This window comes from Carassius carassius, chromosome 26, assembly GCF_963082965.1.
Source record: "Carassius carassius chromosome 26, fCarCar2.1, whole genome shotgun sequence".
NCBI lineage: Eukaryota > Metazoa > Chordata > Actinopteri > Cypriniformes > Cyprinidae > Carassius > Carassius carassius.
This window is the reverse complement of record NC_081780.1, coordinates 5,120,794-5,148,746: the sequence shown is the minus strand read 5'-3', so window position 1 is coordinate 5,148,746 and position 27,953 is coordinate 5,120,794. Positions and strand designations below refer to the sequence as shown.

General features: G+C 38.9%; 1 protein-coding gene across 8 annotated transcripts in view; it reads right to left on the bottom strand.

Moving 5' to 3' along the window:
- erc1b (ELKS/RAB6-interacting/CAST family member 1b) overlaps positions 1-27,953 on the bottom strand; it is a 203,923-nt gene that overhangs the window by 19,167 nt on the left and 156,803 nt on the right. For 6 of the 8 annotated variants that reach the window (XM_059510805.1, XM_059510806.1, XM_059510809.1 and 3 more), the window contains 2 exons: positions 20,742-20,840; positions 2,566-2,751 (listed from right to left, as the gene is read on the bottom strand). In XM_059510805.1, the coding sequence (XP_059366788.1) occupies positions 2,566-2,751; positions 20,742-20,840 (285 nt within the window). Of the gene's footprint in view, positions 1-2,565; positions 2,752-19,001; positions 19,068-20,741; positions 20,841-27,953 lie in introns of those variants that run through there. The other 2 variants (XM_059510812.1, XM_059510813.1) reach the window with 1 other exon arrangement.

The window sequence follows — 27,953 nt, the reverse complement described above, 5'->3', positions numbered from 1 at the left end:
AACACGTTAAATAAGCCAATAATGAGCCCAGACTTTTCTCGTCAATTTGAGCCTGTCGTGGCCAAGCGGGCCCATTTTGGCATCTTCAGTGCTGAATGGGTCTAAATGGGCGAACTGCAGCGCGGAGAGAACGCTAATGTAATGTGCTACACTCCCAACGCAAAGAAAAGAAGAGAGGTCAAAGAAGACATCAATCAAACAGGCTTGTGAACGCTGGCAACTCGTCCAATCCACCATCTGCAAGTGATTCCACCATCAGAGAAAGACCAAAAGTGTCTTCAAGCGGATTGTGTCTTACATGCAGGACATGTAACTGAAGAATGAGCAGGATCCCGTACATGTGGATACCATATGGATGCAAAATGCTAAATATCTCAGAGCTATTGGATTTGGAGAAGAAAAATCCTGATATATGCGTAACCATTTGAGAGGTAAAGCCTAACCGGTGTAACCTGAAATATTCATTATCTCTGCCTTAATGTGTCCGACATGAAATTGGCATGTTGGCCAAGCCGAAAAACAACTCTGCCAAGTGTTGCAATCCTGCACAAACCTGCATGCTTTTGAACAATCCTACATAATTAATTTGCTCCGTGCTCACCAATTTATCTGAGAACCCAAATGAGTCAAAAACCTGGTGCAAAGGTCCAGGAGTTCTTAGCCCCCCTCCCCCCAATGACAGAGGTGCTTTCTAAACACTGTCAATGATAGTTTAGACAAGATAAACACAGAATCGTTGACCTTAGAGAAGGTCCATGAGGAATAACAGTTTGGACAGACTGAGCAAAAACAAGAGTTCGACTGAGTCTTTCAGGATAGCCACTATTGAAGGACTTGAGACTGTGATTGAGGACCATTATTCTGGAAATTCTATTCCCTTTCATCATGGGCAAGAATTCAATTCGAAACACAAAGAACAGACCAGATGTATACATATCGCAGTAGCCTCAACTGACCAATGGCAACACTCAGTCTGAAAAGGCCAGGCAACTTTCAGTCCATCCTTACAGTCTGGAGAAAGCTGTCTCTCTCAAAGGAAAATAAATGTACAGACGTCTCTCTATTTCATATTTAACAAGTACTGGATGGGGGGGGGGGGGTCCCTTGGAAAGTGCCAATTTTTGGAACAAAGTTTACTTGCAGCAAACTAAAAATCTTAAACATTATTTGTTCACTGGCCAAAGGCTTGTCATCAGGCAGCCCACATAAAAAATGCATTTCAATAATGTTGGATCGAGCCAAAAACCTGCCAAGCAGATAGTTCCCCATGCAATGAAAGTATGAGCATTGTTTGAGCCTTGGCACAATCACAGCAGATCACTCTCCTCTCCTCTAGAGGAATGGGTCCTATTTAAAGTGAGTATAATGTATATGTAGACTTCCAGACAATTTATTTTTCTGATGTTACAAAAAGCATCGGGGATGGATGCAGAACCGGGACGCACCGACGCAGGGACTAAACCTAGTGTCCGTTTGCAGACAATTTACTGTTACGGTAGGTATGGCAATGAGTTCAAAGTGAAGTTCAGAAAACGGATCCACGCATGCATTTATTACAGAGAGGGGATCGTTTATCATGGAGAGACTAAACCCAGCCACTACCTCCTCAAACGCTTCTCTCTTTCACCGTCTAAATACTGACACTCCTTTTCTTTATCGCACCATTCCAGTTGCTCTTCTTTTTTTTAACGGTCTTTCTCACCCCACTCCTCCGCTCTTGGCTCTCCCCCGCCTTTTAAGTGAGCCTTGGGTAGCCTTTTGGTTTTCTTTTTGTTAAAGTCACAGTGAATGAATCTAATAAAATACAATATATTGGACTATTTATTTTCTGTAGGAACACATTCTACTCTATAAAAAGGACTAATGGCATTTACACAGTGCCGGACTGATTCTTAAGGCCAATAGGAGATTTATAGACAGCGAATGTTAGCGTCAGCTAAGGGCCGTGAGGGCCAGGCCAGATGGCTCCAATAATCAATGGGTGACAAATCCAGGTACTCGAGAAACCTTACGGTTCCTTGAGTGTGCATATATGCATAAATACACAAAGTTGAGTTATGAAGAAAAGGCCAGATGTATTAAAAGTTACATTGATTTGAGGACCAAACTATCCTCGACAAAGTCTTTATGGTAACAGTTTGCAAAAGCGTTCAGTTTAGTACCATTAGTCAATGAAACGGGTATTATGAACTAAAATGAACAATACTTTTACTACTTTGACACCTGTTTACATGCATCATTTTTCAACTGATCTTGGTTCATTTTAATCTTTACTTTTTTACTCTTCGAACTAATACATGTGTTTGTTATAATAATGATAGAATATATTTTATCTGTATTGTTTTATACAATAACAATAACATAAAATAGAGCACAATATATACACATTGTTTTTACTTGAAAATATAAATGAGACTTTATAGTATTAATAAAAAAAATGTATTAATCTTTTCATGCAAGCTAACGCATTAATTAAACCTTATCACTATATAGGTCACCATAATCAATGGTTACATATAGTAAAAAGTGATACATTTCAGTGAAGAGAGTATCACCCTTTCTTACCTGCTCAGGACTCATCTTCTGAAGCTCCTCCTCCCAGGCGTCCTGTTGGCTGCGGTGGTATGCAGAGGGCGGGGCCAGGTCCTGCAGGATGTGGGGGTCTCTCTCGTGGCACAGGGCCGTGAGGTGGCCGATGTACAGTTTCAGCTTACTGCGGTTTTGATTGAGGTCTATGAGTGGGGGGATAATCTGTCCAAAAACAGGAATGAGGAAACGGGTTAGAGATAAAGAGTCATTTTAATCTCAGTTTTCCTCTACCGTTCAAGAATGAGATACCTGGACATGAGCCAGGGAGATAAAACGGCGGGTATGCAGACGCATGCTAAAATGACACGCAAACAACACTTTTAGCAAGCCAGAACACAGAGTTCAAATTCAGCTTTGTCTCATATGATTGTATTCAAAAAGAAGGAGAGGAAAAAAGAACAATATTCAGTGAAAGGTTGTGGATGATTATGGATGATAGACCACAGCTGAAACACATGAATCACAGTGAGAACAGTGGTATAATAAAAATGTGTCAGAAGAAACATTCCCATTCCAGGAACACAGACAAATAATCTCAGTTACCTGGACCGCTGCCTACAGATGCCCGGTCTTTACAAAACATCTCTATACACACAGCAGACACTCACACGGCTTTTCCATATCCATCAAAATAATACATACACTTGTGTGGGAGAAAATCCAGAAACCATATGTCTTTGTGCCATGTGTGTATCCTACTGGCTTCAACAAAGAATTCTGGTGCAATGCATGATTAAGCCATCACATTTGTTTTCACATCAATCTAAGAATGAGATAAATAGAAGCATGCGGTCTGAGTCGATATGAATGAGAGTTTGTTGGATGCTTTATTTTGCATGTCGTTGCCTAGCAGTTAAAGGCCTGAACTGGAACAAAACTCTGTAGGTTCATACATTATAATATAATATTTGGTACAAATGTCAATGTTATTATTTATTTATGGAGTACTAACTTTACTAATGAAAAGTATATATTATATTTTTAAATATGAGCAGGCCTACAAGCTGGGATTGGTAATGCTGCACTGTAATCATAGTAATCATTTTTCATTATATTTTATCATATGATATTGGTTTGAGACTGAGAGTATTTTATTTAGTGGAGAACTTTGCAGCAGTATTTTATTTCTTATTCTTTTTTTATTTTATATATATTTTATTAAAAAGTATTTTAAAAATTGTTAAAAAAAAGTTTATAGTAATAAACAACCTGCAGTTTAATGTTTGCATTTCTTTCCCTTACTGTACCGAAAATGAACTTAACCGTGACTTTAAAACCGAGGTACGTACCGAACCGTGATTTTTGCGTACCGTTACACCCCTAATATATATATATATATATATATATATATATATATATATATATATATATATATATATATATATATGCTAATGATAAATGCTGTTCATTGTCATACACGCACACACACATATTATAAATATCAATAATATAGCATACCCATATTGATGTAATATTGAGCCCCATATATCTTTTTTTAAATAATAAAATAAAAAGATACTATGATTTAATGGCATGATATGAAATAAAAATGCTAATGCAATCTTTTATATTATATTCTAAGCAAATATTTTCTGCCACATGCGTCATATACTGTATACACAAAATGATAAAACTTCTTCACAATAATGCAAATCTGAGCAAAAGAAAAGGCCTCAAACCAAGGCTGGCCTTTTCCTTTCATATTGCCTTATACGAATCAAGATGTTACATAAGCTGGATTTGGGTTTCAATGGCCTATCCATAAATTCTGGGATGGGAGAGGTGAGCAACCCTTTTGAATTACTACAGTACAACGAAGACAGCAGAAGATCTATTGAAATGTTCCCTTATAAATACCTTCTCAAAGAGGGCAGAGAACATACTGTAGAAGGGCTTAGGGAGCTCTGCAAATGCTCCTCATCGCTCAATAGCAGAAAGCAAATACAGTCACCTGATTGTCGAGAAGCGGGGAGAGGAAACAGAGCCTAAAAAGAAAGAGTGAGTGATGAGAGAGATGTAAGAAAAGACAGGGACAGAGTCTGCTTTGGTCTGAAGCAGCCCGAGCTTTCAGGAACATTTGTGTCCCCACACTTTATTAATTCTTATTAACCCCATCTGTATCTTTCCAGGGCAGAATGTTATTCTGTTTTCGTTGGCTTGCTGGAGGCCATGAAGGCTCTCTAGGGTGGACGCTGGCCGCGGAGCACGATCAAACAAAACTGTGAAAGAACAAGATGGAAGAAGGTGGAGGAAGACCAAGGTTGAAGAACGTACGAGAGAGAAAGAAAAGCTAAAATGGGCCGCCGGTTCTCTGGAACCAATTAGACTATGCAAACTGGGTCTCTGCATAGAACCATAGCAGCAGACCAACATCATGCTCTTGTTAGTCTATGGTCTAGAGTGACCTGGCCTCCAAAACCTACTAAAGCACATTTGGGTGCCAAAACATGGTGAATGAATAATAAGGCAGGAATTCATCTGTTGAATTCATCCGTTGAATCAGCTGTGGCAAAAAAAAAAAAAGTCTACATTTATCTACGTGACACATGGCAGATCAATGGCAGAGCCGGTCGTATCAAAGCCGGATCAGAAGCAGCTGTATGCAGTACGTCCTTCTGTATCTCCATCAGGTCTTGTATCTCAGCCAAGCGGAGGATATATGGGGCGTCCAGATTGACTGGCAACCACAGAAAGAGTGACAAGGCCTTAAAAAGGCGGTCTAATAGAAGCCCTCCAAACCACTGTGACAAAACGGCCGGGTGGATATGCTCAGAAAACAGCGGAGTTCAAATAAAAAGATGGTGCCACATAAACCTGTGCACACACACACACCATTACACAGAGACTTGCTACAAACATGCTTGACTGAAAGCATGCTGTGTGCTAATAAGCTTTAAAAAGGCCCAACAAGTGATGGGATTTGACGTTTATTCTCTTCTCTTCCCACCCATCTGCTCTTAGAAAGGATGAATGGACTCTAGTTAAGTCAATACCTCTTTGGTGACAGAATGCCGATAAACAGTCCTCTCGCTTCATTACCTGGGATCAGGTTAGTGGTAAAGTCAAGAAATGTGTTGGGTCGTGACCAGGCTTTGAGGATAGCCACAGTTAGCCAAGCGCTAGTTTGCCTAGCGTTAACATCGGACTTGTCCTAGCTGGTGATGTTTTTTGTCAACTGGGTGCTGTCATAACAGTTTGGCTTGCGCCCGTTTTGCTGTTTAGGTTTTTTTTTTTTTAATAAGTCCTGTGGTAGACTGAGATCATAAATAATGCAACAATAACAGAAACAAATATCATGCCCAGGTGACAGATTTACAACAGGGGAATTTTACACTCAAAGCACCATTTGTCTCGTCTTGCTTTGGACACACACGATGGATGGGAGTGGGTCCCTGTTTACCCATCATGCCTAACATGACGTCCAAGAGAAGGTCTGCAAATAAATTTTTTTAATTAAATACATACGTCAATTAATCAATGAAATGGATTATAATCACATATATTTATATTAGGTGGAAAACCCCCAAACTAAAATACAGGTGATTTAAAACCATTAGTTTACTGTGCTTATATTGGGCTTTAGAAGTCAACATAAGCACATTGTTTATTTTATTTCCATATTATTGAACATACACATTTTGCAATCCAATCTCTGTTATATTTTTCCCCACAGACATGTAACTGCATACACTGGCTATTTTTCAACTGCTTTAAATGTGGTACATAAAATCTCATTTCATAATTAGTATTTCCAATCCTGTTTGTAAAACTTCCATGTTACAATTTGTATTACTTTATTTATAGTTATTTTGTAATGATGGCAGACTATTTGCTTCCATTAAATAAAAAAGTTATTAAGTTAAGTGTATTATAATATAAATATACTATATAAGTTATTTTTATATTAAAATATACAATAAAATTTAAATATAAAAAAGTTGATAAAAATATAAAATTCCAAAACAATTTGTGGTTCAATTTCAATTAAAAAATATAAAGAAAAAATATAACTTTTTTTCGTAGTGTTTTTAATGGTTACATTTCCATAAATTGTGTGTGATATGTTGTGTACAGTAAACTTTTGTTAAGTACAAAAAAACTGTACAAATGTTGTAATTTAAAATATCTAATGTCATAAGAAATTGTGCTCAGACTTTATTCTAAGGTCCAATTCTCGCCATTAACAAATCATCAACTATGACTTTTTCCTTAATAAACTCCTAATTTGCTGCTTATTAATAGTTAGTAAGATAATTGTTAAGTTTAGGTATTGGTCAGGATTAGGGATGTAGAATATGGTAATGCAGAATATGTGGTTTATATATACTAATATTCATCCAATATGTTAATAATAAGCATTCTAATAAGCAACTAGTAGATAGTGATAATTGGTCATAAAGTGTTAAGGAAATTGTTCATTTCACCCACCCCCAGGTTCTCACAATGTCACTGAAAATACACCCACTAAGAACACTGTTAAGTGCGACCTTACACACAAAAAAAGCAGAATCACTTGCAATGAACAACTGTTGATGTGACAGTGACAGAGAAAATCAGAGTCAGGATTCCTGGGATGCTCTACTGAACCAATCAGTGGGTATTGACCACAGAGGCCCTTGTCTTTTCTCTTGTTCTTTGCCACATTACCTTCTTGAACTTCACACTCCAGCTCCCGCCTAAAGACTAGTGTTCGCAAAATGTTCACTAAGGAATCTGTCCGTCTGCTCTCTTTCATTATGTCCCCTCTAAAAGAAGCTGTCTTCACCAGATGCTGCGGTGTGTTGCATACCAACTTCTACCTGGCACTGTCATAACTCGAGAACCCCCCTTAAAAAGAGCAGGGGGATAGAAAAGTCAGACCCCTCTACAATGACCGGCCTCCTTCACATTCTCCCTCTCTCATTTATCACCTATCAGCTCATCGGGTGCCATTCGATACCCACACTGAGAGGCAGGAGCCTGGATCAATGCTGTCAGTCAGGCGGTCCATCAGAGACGAGCCACTGGCTTCTTGCTCAAATACTCCGGAGGCACAGGAAGCCCAGCTCGGAGCAGCTCACCCAGGTGGGGGAGGATCTGCAGACCACGGGTCTCTCTCACAGTAGCCGGGCCCTGGCGCACATCCTTTCCCGTGGCTGAGAGTTTTATTGGGCTATCCTCTTTCAGTCTCGCTGTGCTTCGCGTCCATGAGTGTTAAGGGGATAAAGATAAGGAGGGACTGGAAAGCTTCAAACCTGCGAAACACTGACAAGGACGGTGGGTCTGCCGTTGTAAAGTGCTTTTCAAGAAAGAGACAAATCACCTCCACGGCATGCAAAAATACACTGACATGAGAGAATAACGACTGTCAAATAAAGGGTAAGGGGGCGAAGAGACCTCCTCAAAGCGCACAGACAGAAACATATGTAATCCGAGTGCGGACGGAAGATCTGGACGGAAGATTAAGAGCAGGTAAGTCGGTCTGTCGTTCTATACTGTCATTTCATAAGCAACTGAACGCAATGCCTCCATCCACAACTCTCAATATATCTCAGTAGACCCCTGATGCACACACACACACACCAATGTCTTGATCAAGCAATATAAAATACAAAAAATTCAAGAAGAAGAAAAAAAAAAAATATATATATATATATATATATATAGTGTTCCTGTAGCTCAATTGGTGGAGCATTGCGCTTTGGGGTTCGATTCCCCGGGAACACATGATAGGTAAAAATTGATAGCCTGAATGCAGTGTAAGTCGCTTTGGATAAAAGCGTCTGCTAAATGCATAAATTTAATTTAATTTTAATGTATATATATATATATATATATATATATATATATATATATATACCCTGTATATACAGAATTTATACAGTGTATTTAATCTAGTAAAGTAAAAACTAAAAATATTTTTTTTGTGTGTTCTCGAAAACAAAAGTACAAAGTAATAAAAAGATATAGAAAACTGCATATATTTATTTTTTATTAACTAGATTAAAAAACACCACTTCATATATTAACTAAAATATCAGGTAAAAAGGAAAAAGAAAAACAATGATTCAAAATAATAAGTAAAAAGTAACAAAAAGGTATATACATACTGTATATATATTTTATAGCAAAAATATTAATTAAAATTTGAAAAATAAATAGCTAAATAAATGTAAGAAAAAAATATATGTATTGGTCGAAGTCAATTACAAAAAAGTAATGTCTTTTTTTCTCTCACAAGCTACAAAACTACAACAGCACTCATGTTTTAAGAGATGCAAGATTTATGCATGTCAGGGCTCTGTTGCTTTAGCTTTTTATGAACTTAGAGCCTCGTCACCTATTTGCGCAGGTTTTTATATAAATGCCATTAGATTTATATGTACCAGTGGGGGGAGGGGGTTTATGACTGTTGACTTGCATGCCAAAGCTCTCCCAGTCTCTGCCTAATAGAATAAGCAGGTCTTTAATAGCACTGGGTGGGGAAAAGCAGGACAAAAAGCCAGGGCAGGTTACTGTTGACTCTGGAGAAGGACGGAGGGAATTTTTACACCAAGTAACTCCCAGTGTCACCATCATAGCGCCATTTAAACAGACCATGAAGGCTGGAGTCTAGGGACGGCATTCCATTCATTGTGTGTTTGTGCGTAATGAGCAAAAAAGACTCAAAACTGCCAAAGATAAATTAGCCTCTGGAAAAGAGAAGTAAAGCTGTTGCGTGGGTTGTAGTTTTGCTCCAGAAGGTGGGAGCAGTGGCCACGGGGGTCGTCACCCTGAAGGTGAGGGGTGTTGGGGTGAAATGAGATCTTGACCTCTTCAAACTGAGGTTGAGGGGCATCATTAACTGGCTGTGCTGAAGAGAAAGCAGGGAATGGGTGAATGTGTAGCAAAGCTCCAGAACATCTACCCCACTGTGAGGGCAAACCAGACGAGTTAATGACTTAAAGCCAGATCTGAGCATAACTACAGGGAGCTCTGAAAACCACGGATGGAAGATTTAAATCTTAACTATAAATGTGTCACATTTGACTTTAAACTTACGACGCAAGGAAAACCTTTAACTTGAGTCTGTTTCTTTAATGGCATCTTTCATCTGAGTTCTTAAATGGCTTTCTGCTGTTTGCATTATTTTTGGTTGTTTGACCAACGTCAGTCTCCTCTGCTACAGTTTTATGCCTTGAGGAATCAAGGTTTGCCTGGATAGCCAAGCAACTGCTGTTATGACGAATGGGAATGCTAACAGATAGTTTTCTCCAGGTATTATAAGTGTTTGGAGCAGTTTTGTTGCAGAGAGATCCCCATGGCCTCATGTTCACAAACAGCCTCAAGTTTTGGGATAACTCTCTTGTCTTACTGTCAGAGCTCCACAAGAGAAGGAGTTTTGAGAACAGCTGTGGATGGAGAGATCTAAGGAGAACCACATCCTGAGGTCAAAGGGTTTCCCCTGTGTAGCACTCAACACCAGAAGACTTACGCCGCTACGCATGTAAAGATGGGGGGCAGAGGAAACAGAAAGACTGAGAATGGGGCTCTAGCTGGGTTCAAGGGTGTAAGAGTTGGGAAAGATGGCTCTAACAGACTCCCTATGGCTCAGAGGTAAGAAATACACAATCCTCTGCTATCACACCTGGTCCTCAGAGGCAGGAATAATTTAGGTGTGGAGGAAGTGTGTCAACAGCTCAGTGGTTCAAAGAGAAATTGACACACATGTTCACATAGGCCTAGACAGTGTGACACAAAACTATAATAATATGATATAATATAATATAATATAATATAATATAATATAATATAATATAATATAATATAATATAATATAATATAATATAATATAATATAATATGTGATATATTATAATATAACAATCAGTGTTATTTTAGTATACTGTAACTGAGAAAGTTTTCATTAATATTTTGATAAACAATATTTCATATTTTCCATTTTCATTTTAGTTAAAGTTTTAGTAATAAAAAAAATATATATATTTTTTTTCAGTTTAAATTTTATCTTAGTACATCAAGTTAAAGGGGTCATATGATGTTGCTAAAAATAACATTATTTTGTGTATTTGGTGTAATGAAATGTGTTTATGTGGTTTAAGGTGTAAAAAACACATTATTTTCCACATACTGTATGTTATTGTTTCTCCTCTATGCCCTGCCTTTCTGAAACGCATTGTTGTTTAAACCTATTACAAACAAGCCATTTGTTGCATCCAGTGGGGACATAATTACGGATTATAATGACTTATACTGTTTTTTTACACGTTGCATTGCATCGTGCCACAAAAACATAAAACCATGTCTGCATTTGTGATCAGAGAAATGACAAACAAGCACTACTCTACACTGCTAACTCACATTTGAATCCCCAGTGGCAAATCCTTTAGATATGTAAATGTACTTACAGACTGTGAGTCAGAACAGCCGTTATTGTCTTCTCTTCCAGGATCAGGAAACAGTCCTCCATAACATGTATTGCACACATCTGAATATTTGGTTTGAACTGTTCTGGAACAGTGCTGTAAATACAACTTAACCACTGATTTCTAGTTGGTATTATGCAAATCTTCCCACATCGTGAAGTAGACATGTGAGGGCCTCTTTAAACGAGGCATTTTTGGAGGGCGTCTTTAGCAAGATGAGTGCAACTTTATGGATCTTATCTATTCACGAACAGCTTGTACCACTCCAAAGAGAAAGGAAAACTTGAAATTGCATCATATGATCCATTTAAACTAAAACAAGGAATGTTGCTAGTAAAAAAAGTGTAAACTTTTTTTTTCAGTTAATATTTGCTTTATTTCAAGTAATGAAAATGGTTTTCTTTACATTTTAGTTTTAGTTAACTGTAATAACCCTGAATATAATTATTTATCTGTTTAATTTGCTATAGAATATTATTTAGGATATTATAATAAATAATTAAATGTTTTATATTAAATCATTTTAAATTTTATAAATTTTAAATATTAAAAACATACCATGAACAATGAACTAATGCATGTATTTTTATAATGTTATTTTAATACCCACTTTAAATCTAAAAGTCTTGAAAAAGTATGCACGATACATTTAAACTAAATTGTTCACATTATAAAATCAATATTTTGTAAAAGAAATCACATTGTGGATATGTGTTATCTCTATGTTTTATGTTTTCAGTATACAACATCGCTCCACCCTCGATTTTAGGCTTAATTGGAGGGCTGGGTAAACGGAAACAGACTGTGGGGGAAGAAAAAAAAAAAGAAGCAGCAAAGGAGGAAGAAATAAAAGGACAGGGAGCAGCGCTACAGTTTCCACCCGTCCAGTCTCAAGCACTCATTCCATCCACGGCTGGTTAAGTGCTAAATGAACTGGGAGATTTAAGGTGGTTGTTGGACAGCTTAGGCTGGGTGCAGAATCTGAGTCAGCTCTTTCCTATCAGCCTTAAATCAGAGCAGTGGTGTCTGCAGGGGGGCCAGGAGGTCTCAACCTGCTCCAGGCCCCCCATCCACAGCTCTGGAAAGCATTAAGGCCTATTGACATGCCGCAGGGAGTTTATTAGCAGTATGAAGCTAACATTCAGCGGGAGAAGATTAGGATGCAACATGTCTAAGCAGCCTTAGCAAAAACAAGAACAATCTGGAAGTGAACAAATCAACACATTTCCAGTGATGAATCCCAGGGAAATTCGCATAACCAAAGACAGCACCAGTTCCAGATGCATTGTTTTCCAAAGAGCATGGTTAACATGCATGGAACTTGCCATTTTAATATATCCATTCCTTTCAGTATTTCTCTGAAGTGGGAAAAGCTCAGACAATTGCATTATCAGTTAGCAGACAATCTAAAGTCGCAAGGATTTTCCACTGCATGGACCATTAATGAGTAATATTACGAGTACTTTCCCCTCCTAACCTGGAGAGGGAAACCGACGGGCGCAGCGCCCAGGGTAGGGCTCCCACGTCCGCCCGTTAACACATCCAGAAATGGCGCCCTGGACCAGGGGGCCAAAACGTTCCGACCACATAATCCCCACCACAATGAGCCTCGAACTTTACTGTTTCAGCAGCTTGTGCAGAAATCGTGGCCACGCTGGGTTCAGTGAGTTTGAGGAGGGTGGAGTCGCACAATTATTTGTTTTGATAGGATTGTTCGCAGTCATTTGGTAATTCTGAGGTCAACAACAGAAATTCATACTTTTGTTATCGCCAGCACCCACCAATTAATGGCAGCCTAAAATCAATTTCAAGATTCAGAAGGGAGAACTGATGCAATGGTGGGGCGAAAACAAAAAACAGGGGGTTTTCATCATTCAGCATTCACTAGAAATGCTGTGGTTTGATTGGCATCTTTAGTCTATTTTCCTAGTTTACCCTCTGAAATAGACCAGGCAAGCAGAACCCAGCTGGCCAGTACGTCCTTGGGTTGCCTAGTTCCAAGAGGGAAACCAGAAACATGGATGCGCCATTAAAATGTATTTTTCTTGAGTGATGCATCCTGGGAGAGCAGGCCAAGACGTGTGGTTTGCTGAGGCCTTAAAAAGCAGGACAGTCAAGCAGTGAAGCAAGACTGGGCAAACGAAACTGCCCAAAAAAAGCAACGTTATGCCTGAGAGAGAGAAAGAGAAGAGAGAGGGAACATAAAGAATGAAGGAGAAAGCGTACATCAAAAGCGGCACCTTTGTATCTTTAAAAACGAAGAAATGTTGCGCCACAAGGCTGATAAAATCCAAACTGCAGGACTATTAATAGCTGGACTGGAAATCGTGCGAAAAGGACAGTGTTGAGATAACTTCTGATATGACTAGCGAACTTAACCTCCCCAAACACGTACCATCTCCAACCCAGCCAGCTCAGAATTCCTCTCAGGAAAATACATATATTGACATACTCCGTGAAAACCAGAGGTGGCGGGGGAAGTCATCGCCTATCCGGCTGATGCTAAGCAGAGTCTCTCTCAGGATCCAACAGAGAATGTGGAGCCAGAAGCCTTGACAGAGAAGAGATTCAACACACTCCTATATGAGCTCTTATAGGTGAGCTCATCTTTTATGACATCATCTTGCTTAGATGCCGCTGTCTCAACTCTCTTCCCATTGGTCTATTCAAACTTAGCCGCTGCAGAACTACAGCCATTCATCTCGTGTCCAAGGGCAGTCATCGGCCTCTCATCAAGCCGAGCAAGAGGCTCCGATTACGGGGTCAGATAAAACACACCGCATGCGTGCTGCTGGGACCGACTGGTTGATATCTGTCGCATGCTTGATTGGCTCAGAGTCATTTCACTCTACTAGCCTCTCCCGAGACTCTGTGAGCAACGGCCATCCGTCAAATGACCTCTGACCTCCTTGTAAGGAGCTAGGGTATGTTTCCAATGACACCCTATTTCCTCATTTCCTATGGCATGCTCTTACTCTGACAAACAGCGAAGCAATCCCTCTCAGAGAGTGACTGATTGAGCCATTTGGGGTACAGTGACTCTCTTCTGTTCCAAGGATGTAGATCTCAGTTTCATGCTACAGGAAGTGGGGCAGCATGGTTCAGGGGCTCCGCAGAAACCCCAAGTTTGTGCTCTGCCAAACGAAGTCCCCCAGACTGAGTGAGGGCCCCACCACTGTCTACCCTCCTGTCTGCACCAGGCACATGGAGCCAGAGGCCAGTTTTATATTGAAATCATATGGAGGTGGGAAGGTTTCAACAACGACCCCCTGCAACTTTCCTCGCCGCCACATGTTTCCCATTTTAATCTAATTATAAATATTTGGACTGGAATCAGTTGGAACTGACAGAAAGAAAAAAGTCAAGCTGGAATAAACAATGCAAGTACAAAGGCAAATAAGAAAGCAAACATGCATTTTGGGTTCATATTAATGACTAAAACAGAGCTGTTGAAGTTTTCCCCATCTGACCACTGAGCCATTTTTGAGCTGAAAGAAAAAAAATAAAACCAAGTTAGCAACGAGGTCTCTGTTCTCTCACTAAAGGGGCGGGACAGTTTTAATAATGTGGGCAAATGGTGGGTGGTTGCGCTCATGGGACGGGTTCAGCAGAGGTTATACCTTAGTTGCTCCAGCGGGACGGGTACCCACTGACCCCTGGAATATGCGGGAGATTGCCAAACTCTGTTTCACAGTTTTCCATGGAATCGCACCGTCCAAATGGTTAGTAATGTCTAAGGTCGTCAAATAGAGGTGACACGACAATGGAGTCTTCATTACTTTTCTGCTCCACATGTTAACACCCGCTATGGTAACGTCTCATACAGTATGTGAGTCACTTTGAAAAAGAACTTGTGACAAAAGAAAGGAGGAATGAACAATTTAGTGAGGCAGATGTGGCACAGAGAAAAAAAAAAGTTGTGAATTTTTTCCTGTTTTAGTTAGGATGGAACTAACTGGTTGACAGATTTCTAACTCACAAGAAAATGAAATGATACAGTAGGACTATAGCTATCGATTATTTTAGTTATCGAGTATTCTACGGATTATTCCATCTATTAATCCCATAACCGGATAAGAAGTAATTTTTCTTTATTAAAGAGCAATACTAGATATACAAGGGAAAGTAAGATAGGTCTCTTAAACAACTAATTTGTTTCCTAAAAATACATATTTTTACTGCTGAAATTGCACACATTAATTACCGTTAAAATGAAATGATTTAATTGCCAAATTACATTCAAAATTCAATTACAAATATATTAATAATAATAATAAAATGATGATATATATATATGAATATATATATATAATTATGATATATAAAAAACAAATTAATAATAAAAACACAAAAATATATATTTTTAAAAGGTATAATAACAATCTAAAATTAAGGCATGAAATCTAAATAATTCTAATAAAAATAATAATACCTAACATTTAGGTAGTTTCAGCCTTACTAAAGCTCAAGGATGACATGAGCCTTTACTTTCTTCTTTGAAGGCTTTGTGGCTTTTGTAAGAGGCAAAAATCAGTGGACAGGAAGGTAACTTGGAACAAAAACAAGAGTCCATACACAATTTCTTAACACATTTTTCCTGCTACATGAAATTAGAATTATTTGGAGAATAAACCCTCTTAAATGTCTCTCTACGTACTGGTGTGTGTATGTGTGTGTGTGAAACTTGTTTTTGATATCCTTTTATATTCTGTCTACTGTTCCAATAAGTTTAAATTGATTTTAACATTTTACTGGCATTTTTACATTTATAAAGACTTTTATTTATTTATTTTTTAAATTGCATTATTGTTTGAGTCAAATTCTTACATTTAAGCAGTCAATTTGAATAATAAGACATTTGGGCTGTTACCAAATAAATGATATCAGTATCAACAAAATTCATCTTTGCAATGCAGAGGAAACACAGAAGCTACATCTGAAGAGGCATTAAGATGTATGCATATTTAGCTCAGAGGGACATGAACGCATTCACCCCAAAATTTAAATTTTGTCATTAATCAATCTTACTTTTCTGGACCTTGACAGTGTATTTTACTTTATCCAGAATATCTTAAATAGTGTTCCGAAGACGAACAAAGCTTTTACGGGTTTGGAACGACATGAGGTAAGTGATTAATGACAAAATTTCATTCTGGGGTGAAGTATCCCTGTAACCATGCAGAAATAAGATTTAGTTATTTTAAACATGAAACATTTCTATGTAATATAGTAATATACTAAAATTTACAATTATTTTAAATATGAAGATACTCATTGCGACTGAACCGAATCATTTAAAGAAATTGGAAACTAGCACTCTGTGTGATATTGACTAACTTTCTGTGGTATTATTATGCATAACTGTATGGGGAGTGTGTGAGTGTGTGTCACAGAAAGAGAATAAGACAATCAACATGAATGGCACTTAGTCTTTCACAAAATATGGCTAACTTAAGAACATCGTAACTAGCCACCATATTAATTTACGGTCTTATGTCCAGCATTTATCAGGTTGTGAGTCCGTAATAATGGTCCGTGGGGAAACGCAGTGTCCTGCGTGTAGTTACAGTAAATGGACTAAACAAAGCCTTGAGGCCTATACCATGATTTTGTATTCGAGTTACTCAAGGAATTTTTTCAGCCCTATGATAGTCAATTTTGTAGTGGACATCACATTTCCCCCACTTCCTTCAGACATCCAGGCTCAGACCAAGAAGCAATCTTTTCAAAATCAATTCAAGAGGACAAACAGACAAGAAGACAAGTTACTTCAAAAGGGTTGATGCTCTGTCAGTCCTCCTGACATTTGAAGCTGAGGCAGAGTTTACAAATATTCTGTTAGCGAAACAGGAATAACTCTAAAAGTTTCAAGCTTCCTCACTCTTGGGTGTTAATTTCCAGAACTCTGGAACACTGAAAAACCACACACATCATCACACAGTGACACTAGAATGATGGAAGAGGACAACAAAAGCAGACATGCATCAATAATCCACAAAGCCGCAGGAGAAAAAGCAAACCCCTAAAGAACAACAACATAAAACAGAGTCAAGGGCCAGAGAGCATCTGTAAATACACACCTAGCGATGCACCACACAGTCAGATTAAAATGGATAGAACAATCATCATAGCCGAAACCAATTCCAGGGTTGTGGTGGGTTATCGTGCCAAACGGCAAGCAATTAAATAGGCCTAGACCACCCACAATTCAACATGAAGGAGATCAGAGTCATGTTGAGATTATTACCCTCTCTAATCATGTGCTTGTACGTACGACTGCAGTTCCTTGCCCCGAGAACACGGTTCGGAGAACACGGCTGCCCTTTATGTGAGCCTTAATACATTCAGGGGCCTTGGGGTCTTGATCTCTCCTGCTAAATGCCATTACAAGTTTTACATGGTCATATGATACACAAAGAGCAACTTTAATGTCACGGCTACATGTACGGTTTGGCACCATGGGTGCAGTGGACGATCGGAATTCTTCCTCGAAATGTATCGTGTTGGCTCAGACATTAAGAACTGTGAACGCAGCAAAAACATTAGCGAAAGGGGCCCATTAGTTGCCTGAAATAGGACTCAGTGTTTGTGGGCAGCTGTTCGGATTAAAACCCTCCCTTCACACTGCTGAGACACTCGGCCCACAGCTCACACAATTCCACTCTGTTCTTCAGCACTCCGCTACGCCTAATTGCACTCGCAGTATATGCGCTTTACTGCGTGCTCTGTTCATGCGATGGACATGTGTTATCTGTGGGCTGTATCAATGGGGAGTGACCTGCTAATTAATTACGGTCAAACCGCCACATGGCATTTAGCATCACCATGGGCATGAGGCAATGGCTCTGATGGGAGAACGCAAGCGGTTGCGCATGTGTCCTATGGATTGAACATGTGCAGCTCATATGTATTCTACGGTCAATCTGTTTCCTCAAAACCATCCATCAAAACTGTCAGTGTGGAAGCAAATATGAGAATGTTGTTGATTTTTTGGAAGGAAAAGACAGGAACAGACCAGAGCAGTCAAAAGGCAGATGGGTCGATTTGTTCCTTGGCTGTCCGTGTAAAATAATAAAGGTGGAGGGAAGGAATCCCAAATAGATGTTCGACAAGGGATGGGAAAGGATGTCAATTCAATAGCTGCTTGAGTCATTTTTTTGGAATTAAAATGTATTTAAAAGTCTTAAGCTACAGTGATTTATTCATAAGAACGCTATGTAAACCAGTACTTTTCTCAGCTGGTTTGGCTTTAGGACGAAGATTTTATATTAGAAGTGGCAACCCATCATAGGACCAAAATTGTTTATTGTACAAAGCTAAAATGGTCTTATTAATTAAATATTTAAATGTATTTTTATTAGAAAGAACTGCACTGATACTTACAAATATGTAAATTTTGCAAACACAACATACAGGTCTTATTATTATTTTTTAATTAATACATTTACAAAAAATGTATACACACATTATAATTTTTTTTTATAAAAATACAAAAAATATAAAAATAAATACAAAATTCTGCAGCCTTTAATTGTCCTTTTATGTAATTTAATGTTAAATAAAGTAATAAATATCTGATATTTTTGTTTTCAGTTTATTGTTTGTAATTAAAGTTTTTCTTCTCTGCGGACCAGATCAGAACAGACCTGGGACCTATCTTTGTGGGGATAATGGGAAAATGTGGGAGGAAAAAAAAAATGCAAGGAAAAATTTTGACGTGTCACTTTACATTCGGACAACCTGTTCTGTGAATAATATCGGCAAGTCATATTTAAAAATAATTAAATAATCGGCACCAATATATATGCTGAAATAAAGCATACAAGAAACAGACAGAATTATAGAAAATCACAAGACACGAGAACAATGAGAGAGGGGGAAAAAGACCAAAAGAAGAAAGAAATGAAAGGATGAACTGGAAAGTGTTGGAGAAGAAAAAAATAAGCACACTCAAAGACATGATGAAATACAGAAGAAGAGCGTCATTCCCCATTTATACATTTCTCACCCTTCTGAACAAAATGGCTGGGAGAGGGCATGTGATTGGCTATGCCCAAATGCCCTCCTCATCGTCCTATTGGTGGAAAATGAGCGCAGGTTTAATCCAAGGCAGCATGGGATTAAAGAAAGAAGTTATTAGTGGGTGAGAGCAGGTCATTTATTGCACTGAAATTTCATGTTAAGTGACCAATTTTCCCTTTGACAAACACTGGAGCAGCAGTGAGTTTTTCCCATGGAATAAAAAAAAAAAAAAAAAAAACAATGTCATAAGAGCACGACACTACGTTCCCATTAGTTTCTCCATCTCTCAACAGAGGGTTAAGGGTGATTAGTAAGCCATTGAACCAAAGTGAAACAGCATTAAAAGCAACTGGCTTCGCCCAAAAAAATGGGTGGCTATGCTGCAACAAGAATTGAAACCATAGCAGAATAAGCTTGAAATGAGTAACACACGTGGCCTCTACACCGTCTGTCCTGGATGGCTGTGGAAAATACCTGCAATGAATGCTGTCTGAGGTCCCTGTCTGTCCCAGCTCTGCAGTCGGCATGTTTAGGTGATAACAGGGCGATCGGGGAGGTTTGGAGCGGGCTCAGGTGTTGATGTGTGATGGTGTTCTTATTTGGGTTGGAAATATATAAGTGAGAAATGAAGATCACAGGAAAATGTGAGCTAAGTGTTTTCTTGGCAATCGAGAAAGACTATGAAAGAGGTTTGTGATTGGGGAGAGACCCTGGGATAGCTTTATAGCAGATTTCTGTGTGTGCGTGGGAGACTGAGTGTGTAGATGGAGTTCCAATGAGTTCCAACATACATACACACACAAATGTGGTTGGGAATACCGGGATGTGTGTCTAGGGTGGAGTGTTGCCCATTGATGGGTTTTCTTTCAGCATGTGAATTAGGATGTAGCGCTTGAACTGGATTACATCAGGAGTCCAAGGACAGGTATGACACACTGCGTTTAGCGCATCATGTCATGTCATAACAACCAGTAGGATTTGTGCTTCCTGGGAGAGCTGGGACAGAAGAATGCAACAGCCTGTCCTTTCTCTTTGAATTTCATTCTCTATTCATCCTTTATCATGTCAATTCTTTCCTCTTTCTCTCCTAGTGAACTAATTCCTGTTGGACAGCCATCCAGAGGAGAGAGGCTTAAGGCAAAGGAATTCAATGTTTAAAAGCAACAAAGAACAAAGCCAGTTAAATCTTCCAGAATCATCCTGTGTGCCGGAACTATTCCAAGAAAAACACTCCGGGATGTGTGTGTGTGTGCACATTCATGAATGAGAAAACGTGAGCTTTCTTTTTTTTTTTTTGTGACCCAATATGAAATAATACACAAATTGGAGCTGAGGATGCTTTGCCTTATTGGATATGAAATATGTAATTTCCTGTTTTTTATGTTTGGTTATAATGGCTTTTTTTTATAAATCTGGATATGGCCTTTAGGGGTAAATCGGATGAAAGAAAGAAAGAAAGAAAGAAAGAAAGAAAGAAAGAAAAAATGAATTAAAGAAAAAGAAAGAAATAAAGAAAAACCCATTTGGTGGTAATGTGAAAATTAAGTCTACTCACTTATGAATACAGAATAAGTTAAAATTCATATTCTTAGCAAAGATGGCAGTTAAGGGTTTGTTTAAATCACTAACCCTAAGCACAATATGATCAATCAGTAAACCCTATTGAGGAAATAAGGGATAAAGAATGAACAAAGTGGTTCTGTAAAGTGTACTCTGATTGGCTTACCTGATCCGGAGAGGGTTTGTGATTGGTCTGGTCAGAATTAGAGGCCTTGAGGTGGTCATCCTCGTAGTTATCAGCCATTAACTTCATACGGTTCTGCGTCTGTGAAAGATACAGCTCATTGTAAACTACAGCCAAAACACACACACATACCCACACTAGACTCTAAGCCTGGTAGTTTTGGGGCTTGAGTTATCAAATCTCCATCTCAGCCCATGCTGTTAGGAGTGGAAATTTTATCTGTATGAATTCAATTACAAGCATTATAAAAAGTGATTCTGATATTCGTTTTGATAGACAGAGTATTACTTCGAGCCCTACAGCGAGAGGGGGATCACAGCGTATTCACGCAAGTTTCAGCTGGAATGGATTTGAGCGAGGAGGGGGAAAGCGAGCGACGGAGATCTTTTAAACCCAAAGGAGAAGGGTGTGAAAAAGCAATAACAGAGATAGTGAGAGAAGAGCCGAGATGTAGAGAATAGAGAACAAAAAAAACAGCTTCTCTCGAATATAAACAACATATGCACACTCACCTCCCTGCTTGATTCAGATTCAAGCCTCCACATGCTCAAACCATTGCACAGATTTAACAAGCGCCCCAAGGCTTCCGTGTCTGCGCACCTCTTAGATTTGAAATGCACTAATTTGTAAGAGATGAGGATGAGTGTACATGCTTGGACACATTAAGCTGTGGTGCTCATGTGGGCGGCATGAGTTTGAATTCAGCATGCAACATTACCAAATCCTGCCGGACCATTAGATGCTTTCTTAGATCTCATTTTGAAGACCTTCTTTTTTTCTTTAGTTTACCGTTTTAATTCACCAAAATTAAAACTGTCATTATTTACCCTGCTGTACCTTATAAAGGATATTCACACTTTTGTATGAAGCGGACCAGCTGAATATATGTCCAGTTACTTTTCAGTTACAGTTTCAGTTACTTTTTGGTCTCCCACTCACACAAAGCTTAAGTATGGCTTCAAAACACTTAGCATTGAACACAATTTGTTTGGATCACTTTTAAGCTACTTGCTTTTTTGGAGCTTGACCACTTCTATTTAGAGTAGTTTTTTTATGGGATTGCTGGGGTGTTTGGAGTGCTTCCAATTTATGCAAAAGAGCAGCATGAATATTCTTCACAACTTCTCGTTTTATTTAGAAATGGACATTTGGAACATGAGGTTATGTCTATGATAGCTGGAATGTCATTTTTGGGTGACATAAATCTGCAAACTAGTTGGGATCAATGCAGTGAAGTCTTATCAGACATCATTCACAGTTTTCATTAAAATAAAGCTAATTTGAATCAACATCTATGTCAGGAGTAAAGAAAAACGCACTTGATTACTTTTGGCAAGCCCACCATCACAAGTGACTCCGCCACCACACAGCACTGAAATTAATCAATAAGACATTACGTTCGAACAAAAGCGGACCCACACCCTGCCCTTCTGGATTCTTCGGCTTGTTTCCTGACTGCTCCCTGACCAGAATGTGATGGTTGGGCTCCTTCTGCTTGGTTTTCTCACCCTCTTCCCTCCACCTCCTGCACTCCCAAATTTTCTCTCCTCTGTTACAGTAATAAACAATGTTAACCAACCACCGGGCGGCCGTGGGTTTAAATGGTCCAGATAAACCAGCTGTTGTGCATGTTTGGGTCAGAATTATGTCAACACAAGTGGCCTAGGTAAGAATTAGTGTCTTAAAAGATAGCCCACACTAAAATTAAAACCGTGTCATCAAATATGCAACCTCATGACATTCTAAACCTGTATGGCGTTGCTTTACTATGTGGAATAACAGATTTTTTTAAAGTGATAGTTCACCCAAAAAAAAAGAAAGAAAAAGAAAAAAGTATTATCATTCAATTTTTTCTTCTGTTAAACACAAAAGAAGATAAAAATGCTGGCAATCAAACAGTTGATGGTCCCCATTGACTTCCATAGTATTTCTTTCCCTACTATGGAAGTCAATGGGGACCAACAAATGTTTGGTTCTTTTTCTGTTTGTGTGTTCTACATAAGAATAACATTCCTGGGTGAACTTTAAATTTAAATGCTTTTTTGGTCATGCTATGAAAGTTAAAGGGGTTCAATGTTTTTTTAAGACCCCGCTGACTTTAATTATATGAACAAAAACATCTCCTGTGCTTAAATGAAGAAACATAATCATATATCTGAAACAACATGAGAAAACACAGAAAACAGACATCAACATTATACCCACAAGGCACGAAGCCTCTGGTCGCCTCGATTTCTTGTGTAGGCATGACTTGATCTTTACCTGTTAACAAGCCACTTAGTCAAGGTTTAAATAAAAATGTTCAACAAACACCCTCTGAACAGCTCTTAGACACCTTGTACTCAACAACCTCTCAGTTTTTCACTCTGCCCCACAGAAGGCAGCAGTCAACTTGGAGGAAAAGGCGGCTGGAGCCTGAGACGCTACAAGGGGGAGCTATTATAGCCCCTGGAAAAAAACCCAACATTTTAGATCAACTGTCACTACCCCATGAGGAAGAAAATACCCCATTCGAGACAATTTGTTCCACATGCTCAGTGGGTTAGTGCGAAGGACTCAGGGTGCAGGTTCGGAAAGTCAGGCTTAAGCTCTCCAGCTTGTAGCATGTAAATCCTGGTACAGACCTACAGAAAACATAAATGTTATCAAATGTAGAAGAGGAGGGAAAAATTATTCAGTCAACTCTGCTAACATTAGGCATACATGGATTTCTAAGCGTGAACATGCATCATCCATTTCCTCTCCTGAAAAATCGGAAAAAAGAAATGTGTACTAAAAAAACAACAGTAAAAACAAACAATTTGCCTTAAAGCAGTAAGATTTCAGGGTTTGAGGGCCACAGAGCACCTACAGATGACTCTGGCCACTGGAGAATGAGAAACTCATTTGCAAAGCAAAAAAGGGGGGGGGGGTATTTGCTTATTTGACGGGTCACAAGTGAAGTGGTTTTTGATACCGACCAAGTTTAGTGGGGCGCAGGGACTCATAAAATGTTTTTTGAACTGCACTGGGGAAATATTTGCTCATAGGTCTGTACAATCGAACAAGTGTGTGTATATGTGCACTGAGGCGCAATCATGTTTTTTGACATTGTGATTGACTCATGGAACAGCTCAACCAAAACATTCACTCACCTTTATGCCGTTCCAAAGCTGTATGACTTACTTTCTTCTGCAGAATGCAAAAGAAGATATTTTGAGGGATGTTTGTCCACACAATGAAAGTCAAAAGGGTTCAAAACCCAAAAAAACAAAGACATCAAGAAATGCTTTTCTTGAGTTCCATAAAAAAAAAAAAAAAAAGTCATACAGGTTTGGAACAAAATGATTTTCGGTTGAGCCTTTGGAATTCAGTCTTTTCCTTACACAAAGTAACTGAATGATTTCAGAAGACTTGTATTATAGCTGTTTGTACTCATTTTGTAGGGCTTTTTCAAACTTGACAGCAAGTATGGAAAAAAACTACATGAATATTCCTCCAAACATCTCCGTTTGGGTTCCACAGTCAGAAAGAAAGCATATCATTTTTCATTCAGTCAAACTGAGGAACCTTCTCAGGGTTAATAAAATGATTTATGAGGCAATACTGCAAATCTGCCATAATTTTCCTAAAACATGCCAGAGTTACTTAAACATCACTACGTAGAGTTCCCTCTACCTCCCCCTCAGGCTGACCTGTTCTAACTTACTGAGAATGAAAACAAGGAGATGATTTTCAAAAATGCTCAAGCTCACGTCTTTGTTTTGAAAACAGGTGAGGGGTGTTATACAGTTGCCACTCTCCAAGCGGAAGAGGCCCCCCGCCAGGAGATAAACTCACAACGGAGGGGAGAACAAGAGAGAGGAGACAAATTGCTACAAATGTCCATGTGTGCCCTTCGACCTTTGTCCATGATCTAGCCAATGACATCATGTACCCTACATTAGTAGGAGCCACTATACCTCCTGGATTTACTTTGGCAGAACATCCAAACTCCACGCAATCCACAGACATGCCTTCAAAAACACAGACAATGGAAGACAAGGAGGAAGGAATTTCAAAGATGTTGAGGGGTCCACAGGGAGGTGTTTGTGTATATACGCGAGGAAAGAGGGAGGTGCGGGTGAGCATTCGTGGAAACCAGATCTCCTCGAAGGGCCGGAGGGGTTCTAAAGAGCCGATCCCAGATGGCTACGGAACAGGGAGGCACACTCCGAATATAACAACTCATATGTGAGCCATAAAGCAAAGATGAAAGGAATGGTGGCCGGTGCTGGAAGACAGAGGAGATAGCGGTGGAGAAAGCAGGCTCGAATTGGAATGGAAGGTACTGGACACGGGGAGAAAAGGGGAGATTGGGAAGGAATGTCTAATGGGAGAACGAAATATTCAAGCTAACAGGCTAACAAGCAGATGGATAAGCAGGACCCTGTTAAGAAGCCCTCCCTAATTGTAGGAGCCCCTTACATCCATGTGTAATAAAATTCACCATGAAACCAGATCCCTGTCTGAGTGGCTTATGGCAAGGGAACGGTTGTGTGTGTGTGTCGGGGGTTCAGGAATCCAGCACATGGGGCTCTGCTTCTCTACCTCCCCCCTTGTTCCAGCACCTCACTTTCTTCCAAATTTCTTTAGCTACAGGCAGTGATATGGACCTGATAAAGCTGAGCGGATGGGGGACACACACTGAGCCCTGTTGCTTGAGCGTGCTGCACCGTTAACAAAGATGCAATACAACTGCTCAAGTTACTGCCACCATCACAAAACATCTAATACCACAATGCTGGAATGCTTCTAAGTGCCACACTTTCCTGTTCTTTCTACTTCCCTTATCCATCTTAGCATTTTCATCTTTTGTTTTCCTGCATACCTTAATTGCTTGTTTGGATTTTTCCTCTCCTTCTACCTCACATTCACTTTCTCTCGCTCTTTCTCTGCTCTTATGATAATTGTCAGGAATGCTGACCTCAATTCTTTGGTTTCCGTCCCAACTTGAGAGCTCATTTGCTCACTTAATCTAATCATTTTCACAATTATTCTACTTCTGCACCATTATCATTTCTCTCGCCCCCTTCTATTGGGACTAAAAAAATGCTGACGTGCTGCCAAAAAGGGGAGAATAATTGAAAATTTGAGAAAGCGCTGACTCAAGATTCTCTGTCGTTGCTCTGAATTCAGTGTGATATCAAAGACCTTTTTGTTAAGCTCATAATTGGGGTCATGGAAGTGAAACGACATAACGAGAGCCTTTCCTACTCGTGCAGAGTGAAGTGACCTTTCCATGGCACCCCGTGACCTCTGGAGTTCACAACCTCAATCTGCTTCCTATCTATCCTACCTTTCCATGCCTTACCACGTTTCTGACATTAAAAAAACATATTATTGTGCATATACACTGCAAAGGTTGAATTATACTGGCAAGACTAATATGTCCTGATTGAATGAGCATACACTCACTGCTTGGAAATGCTGGAAGAGAACTGGAAGAGTTGGCAGATATATGACATCCCCAACTTAAAGCTACATCTGAGTTGACAATCATCACACGTCAAGGTTTCCTTGGAATGGAAAGCAGTAGCTTAAACCAATGGACAGCCTGGACATCTCAGAGGGCAGAGCAGCAGACTTTGAATATGAGAGTTCTGGGTTTTCAATTGCACATATTTAATGTGTCAAATTACTCAATCACAATAATAACAATAATGACTACTATATTTAAAAAATTGCGTAATAGATGGGACAGCGTTTAGTATTTAAAATCATGTTAAATCTTTGGAACAGGCATGACTGCTAAACTTTTTATTATACTGAGTAATGATTGTAATAAACAGATTAAACGTCCTGTCTGTGCAAGAAGCCGAACATTTGAACCAGGTCACAGAACAGAATCAGACTTTGCCTAAAGAAAATGGATTACAGGTAATAATGTTTTAAATAATTTTCAGTTTCTTGCACAAACTGATTGTTTCACTTCATAAGACCTTAATATATCATCAGGAGCCATGGGTATTGCCTTAATGCTTCTTTTTTGACTCTTTGAGAGTGATGGCAGTCATTGGCTTTTGGCAGACATTTTCTTTTTACTTATTGATTTTATAAATCACCAAATACCAAGGTTTCGGCTAAAAATCTTTACTCTTCTATCAAATTTGTGTTTTTGGTTGCACTATCCTTTCAATGCAGACTTGCTGTGTACTGGAGTGTCCGGAAAAAGAAAAAGAAAATATGCATAATGAATTCAGTGCAAATAAACTGTCAAGTGAATATCATGAAGCCTGTATAATAATTACAAATAAATAAACAGATAAATACATGTAAATGGAAGTAAAATATGAATCCAAACACCAGACAGACAGACAGACAAACAGTTAATAATTATTTTAATACAATTATTAAAATAACAAAATGCATTTTTCTCCCTATTATTTTGTCTACTGTCTACTGTTCACCTATATAGACATAAATGCATGTCATGAATAGTGGTCTTTTGCTTTTCAAGTAAACCCAAGTTTGTGTATGTGTGCTTGTGAGGGTTGAGCTTCAACATGAGCCCTGGAAAAGAGATGTTTTATTAAAGTCTCCCTGTTAACAGTAGGAGTTTTAGCACCCTGGTGTTCTCCAGGTCACCTCTAAACGGGTTTTAACTCAAGTGTATAAGAGAGTACACACACCCAAAAACCCCACACGACCCCCGGTTGTAACAATTCCTGTTAATGTAAAGCACGTTTGCCACAGGTACACCAAACCTTTGTCCACCCCAGTGTTTGGCTTGTTAAAGTGCACAATGAGTAAGACAACTAAAGCTGAACTAAAACTTAAACTCACATTTCCTACACAAGCATCATAGCTCAGTGTTTTGGAGCCCCTGCAGAAACCACTAGGCCATTGTTCTTCACCCCAATAATCTGCATGCCTCCTTGAGTTTCCTCTCTTTCCTCAATATTTAGGGAGCTTCCAGTTGAAATTTGTTGTAAAAACAACACACTTTTACTGAGTCAAAAATAACAAATGCATCAAAACAAGCACTTTACACTATTAACATAGGGAAAATCTAATAAAAAGATGGATCTTTACAGGATAATGCACTTATACAAAGTCTCCACTGTTGACTATTGAACCTTACTTTGGTTTTGTGCACTTTGATGTTGCTGCCCTTTACTACTCTGAACAATGAACATTAGAATAATGTGATGTGAGGACGAAAAGAAAGTCACA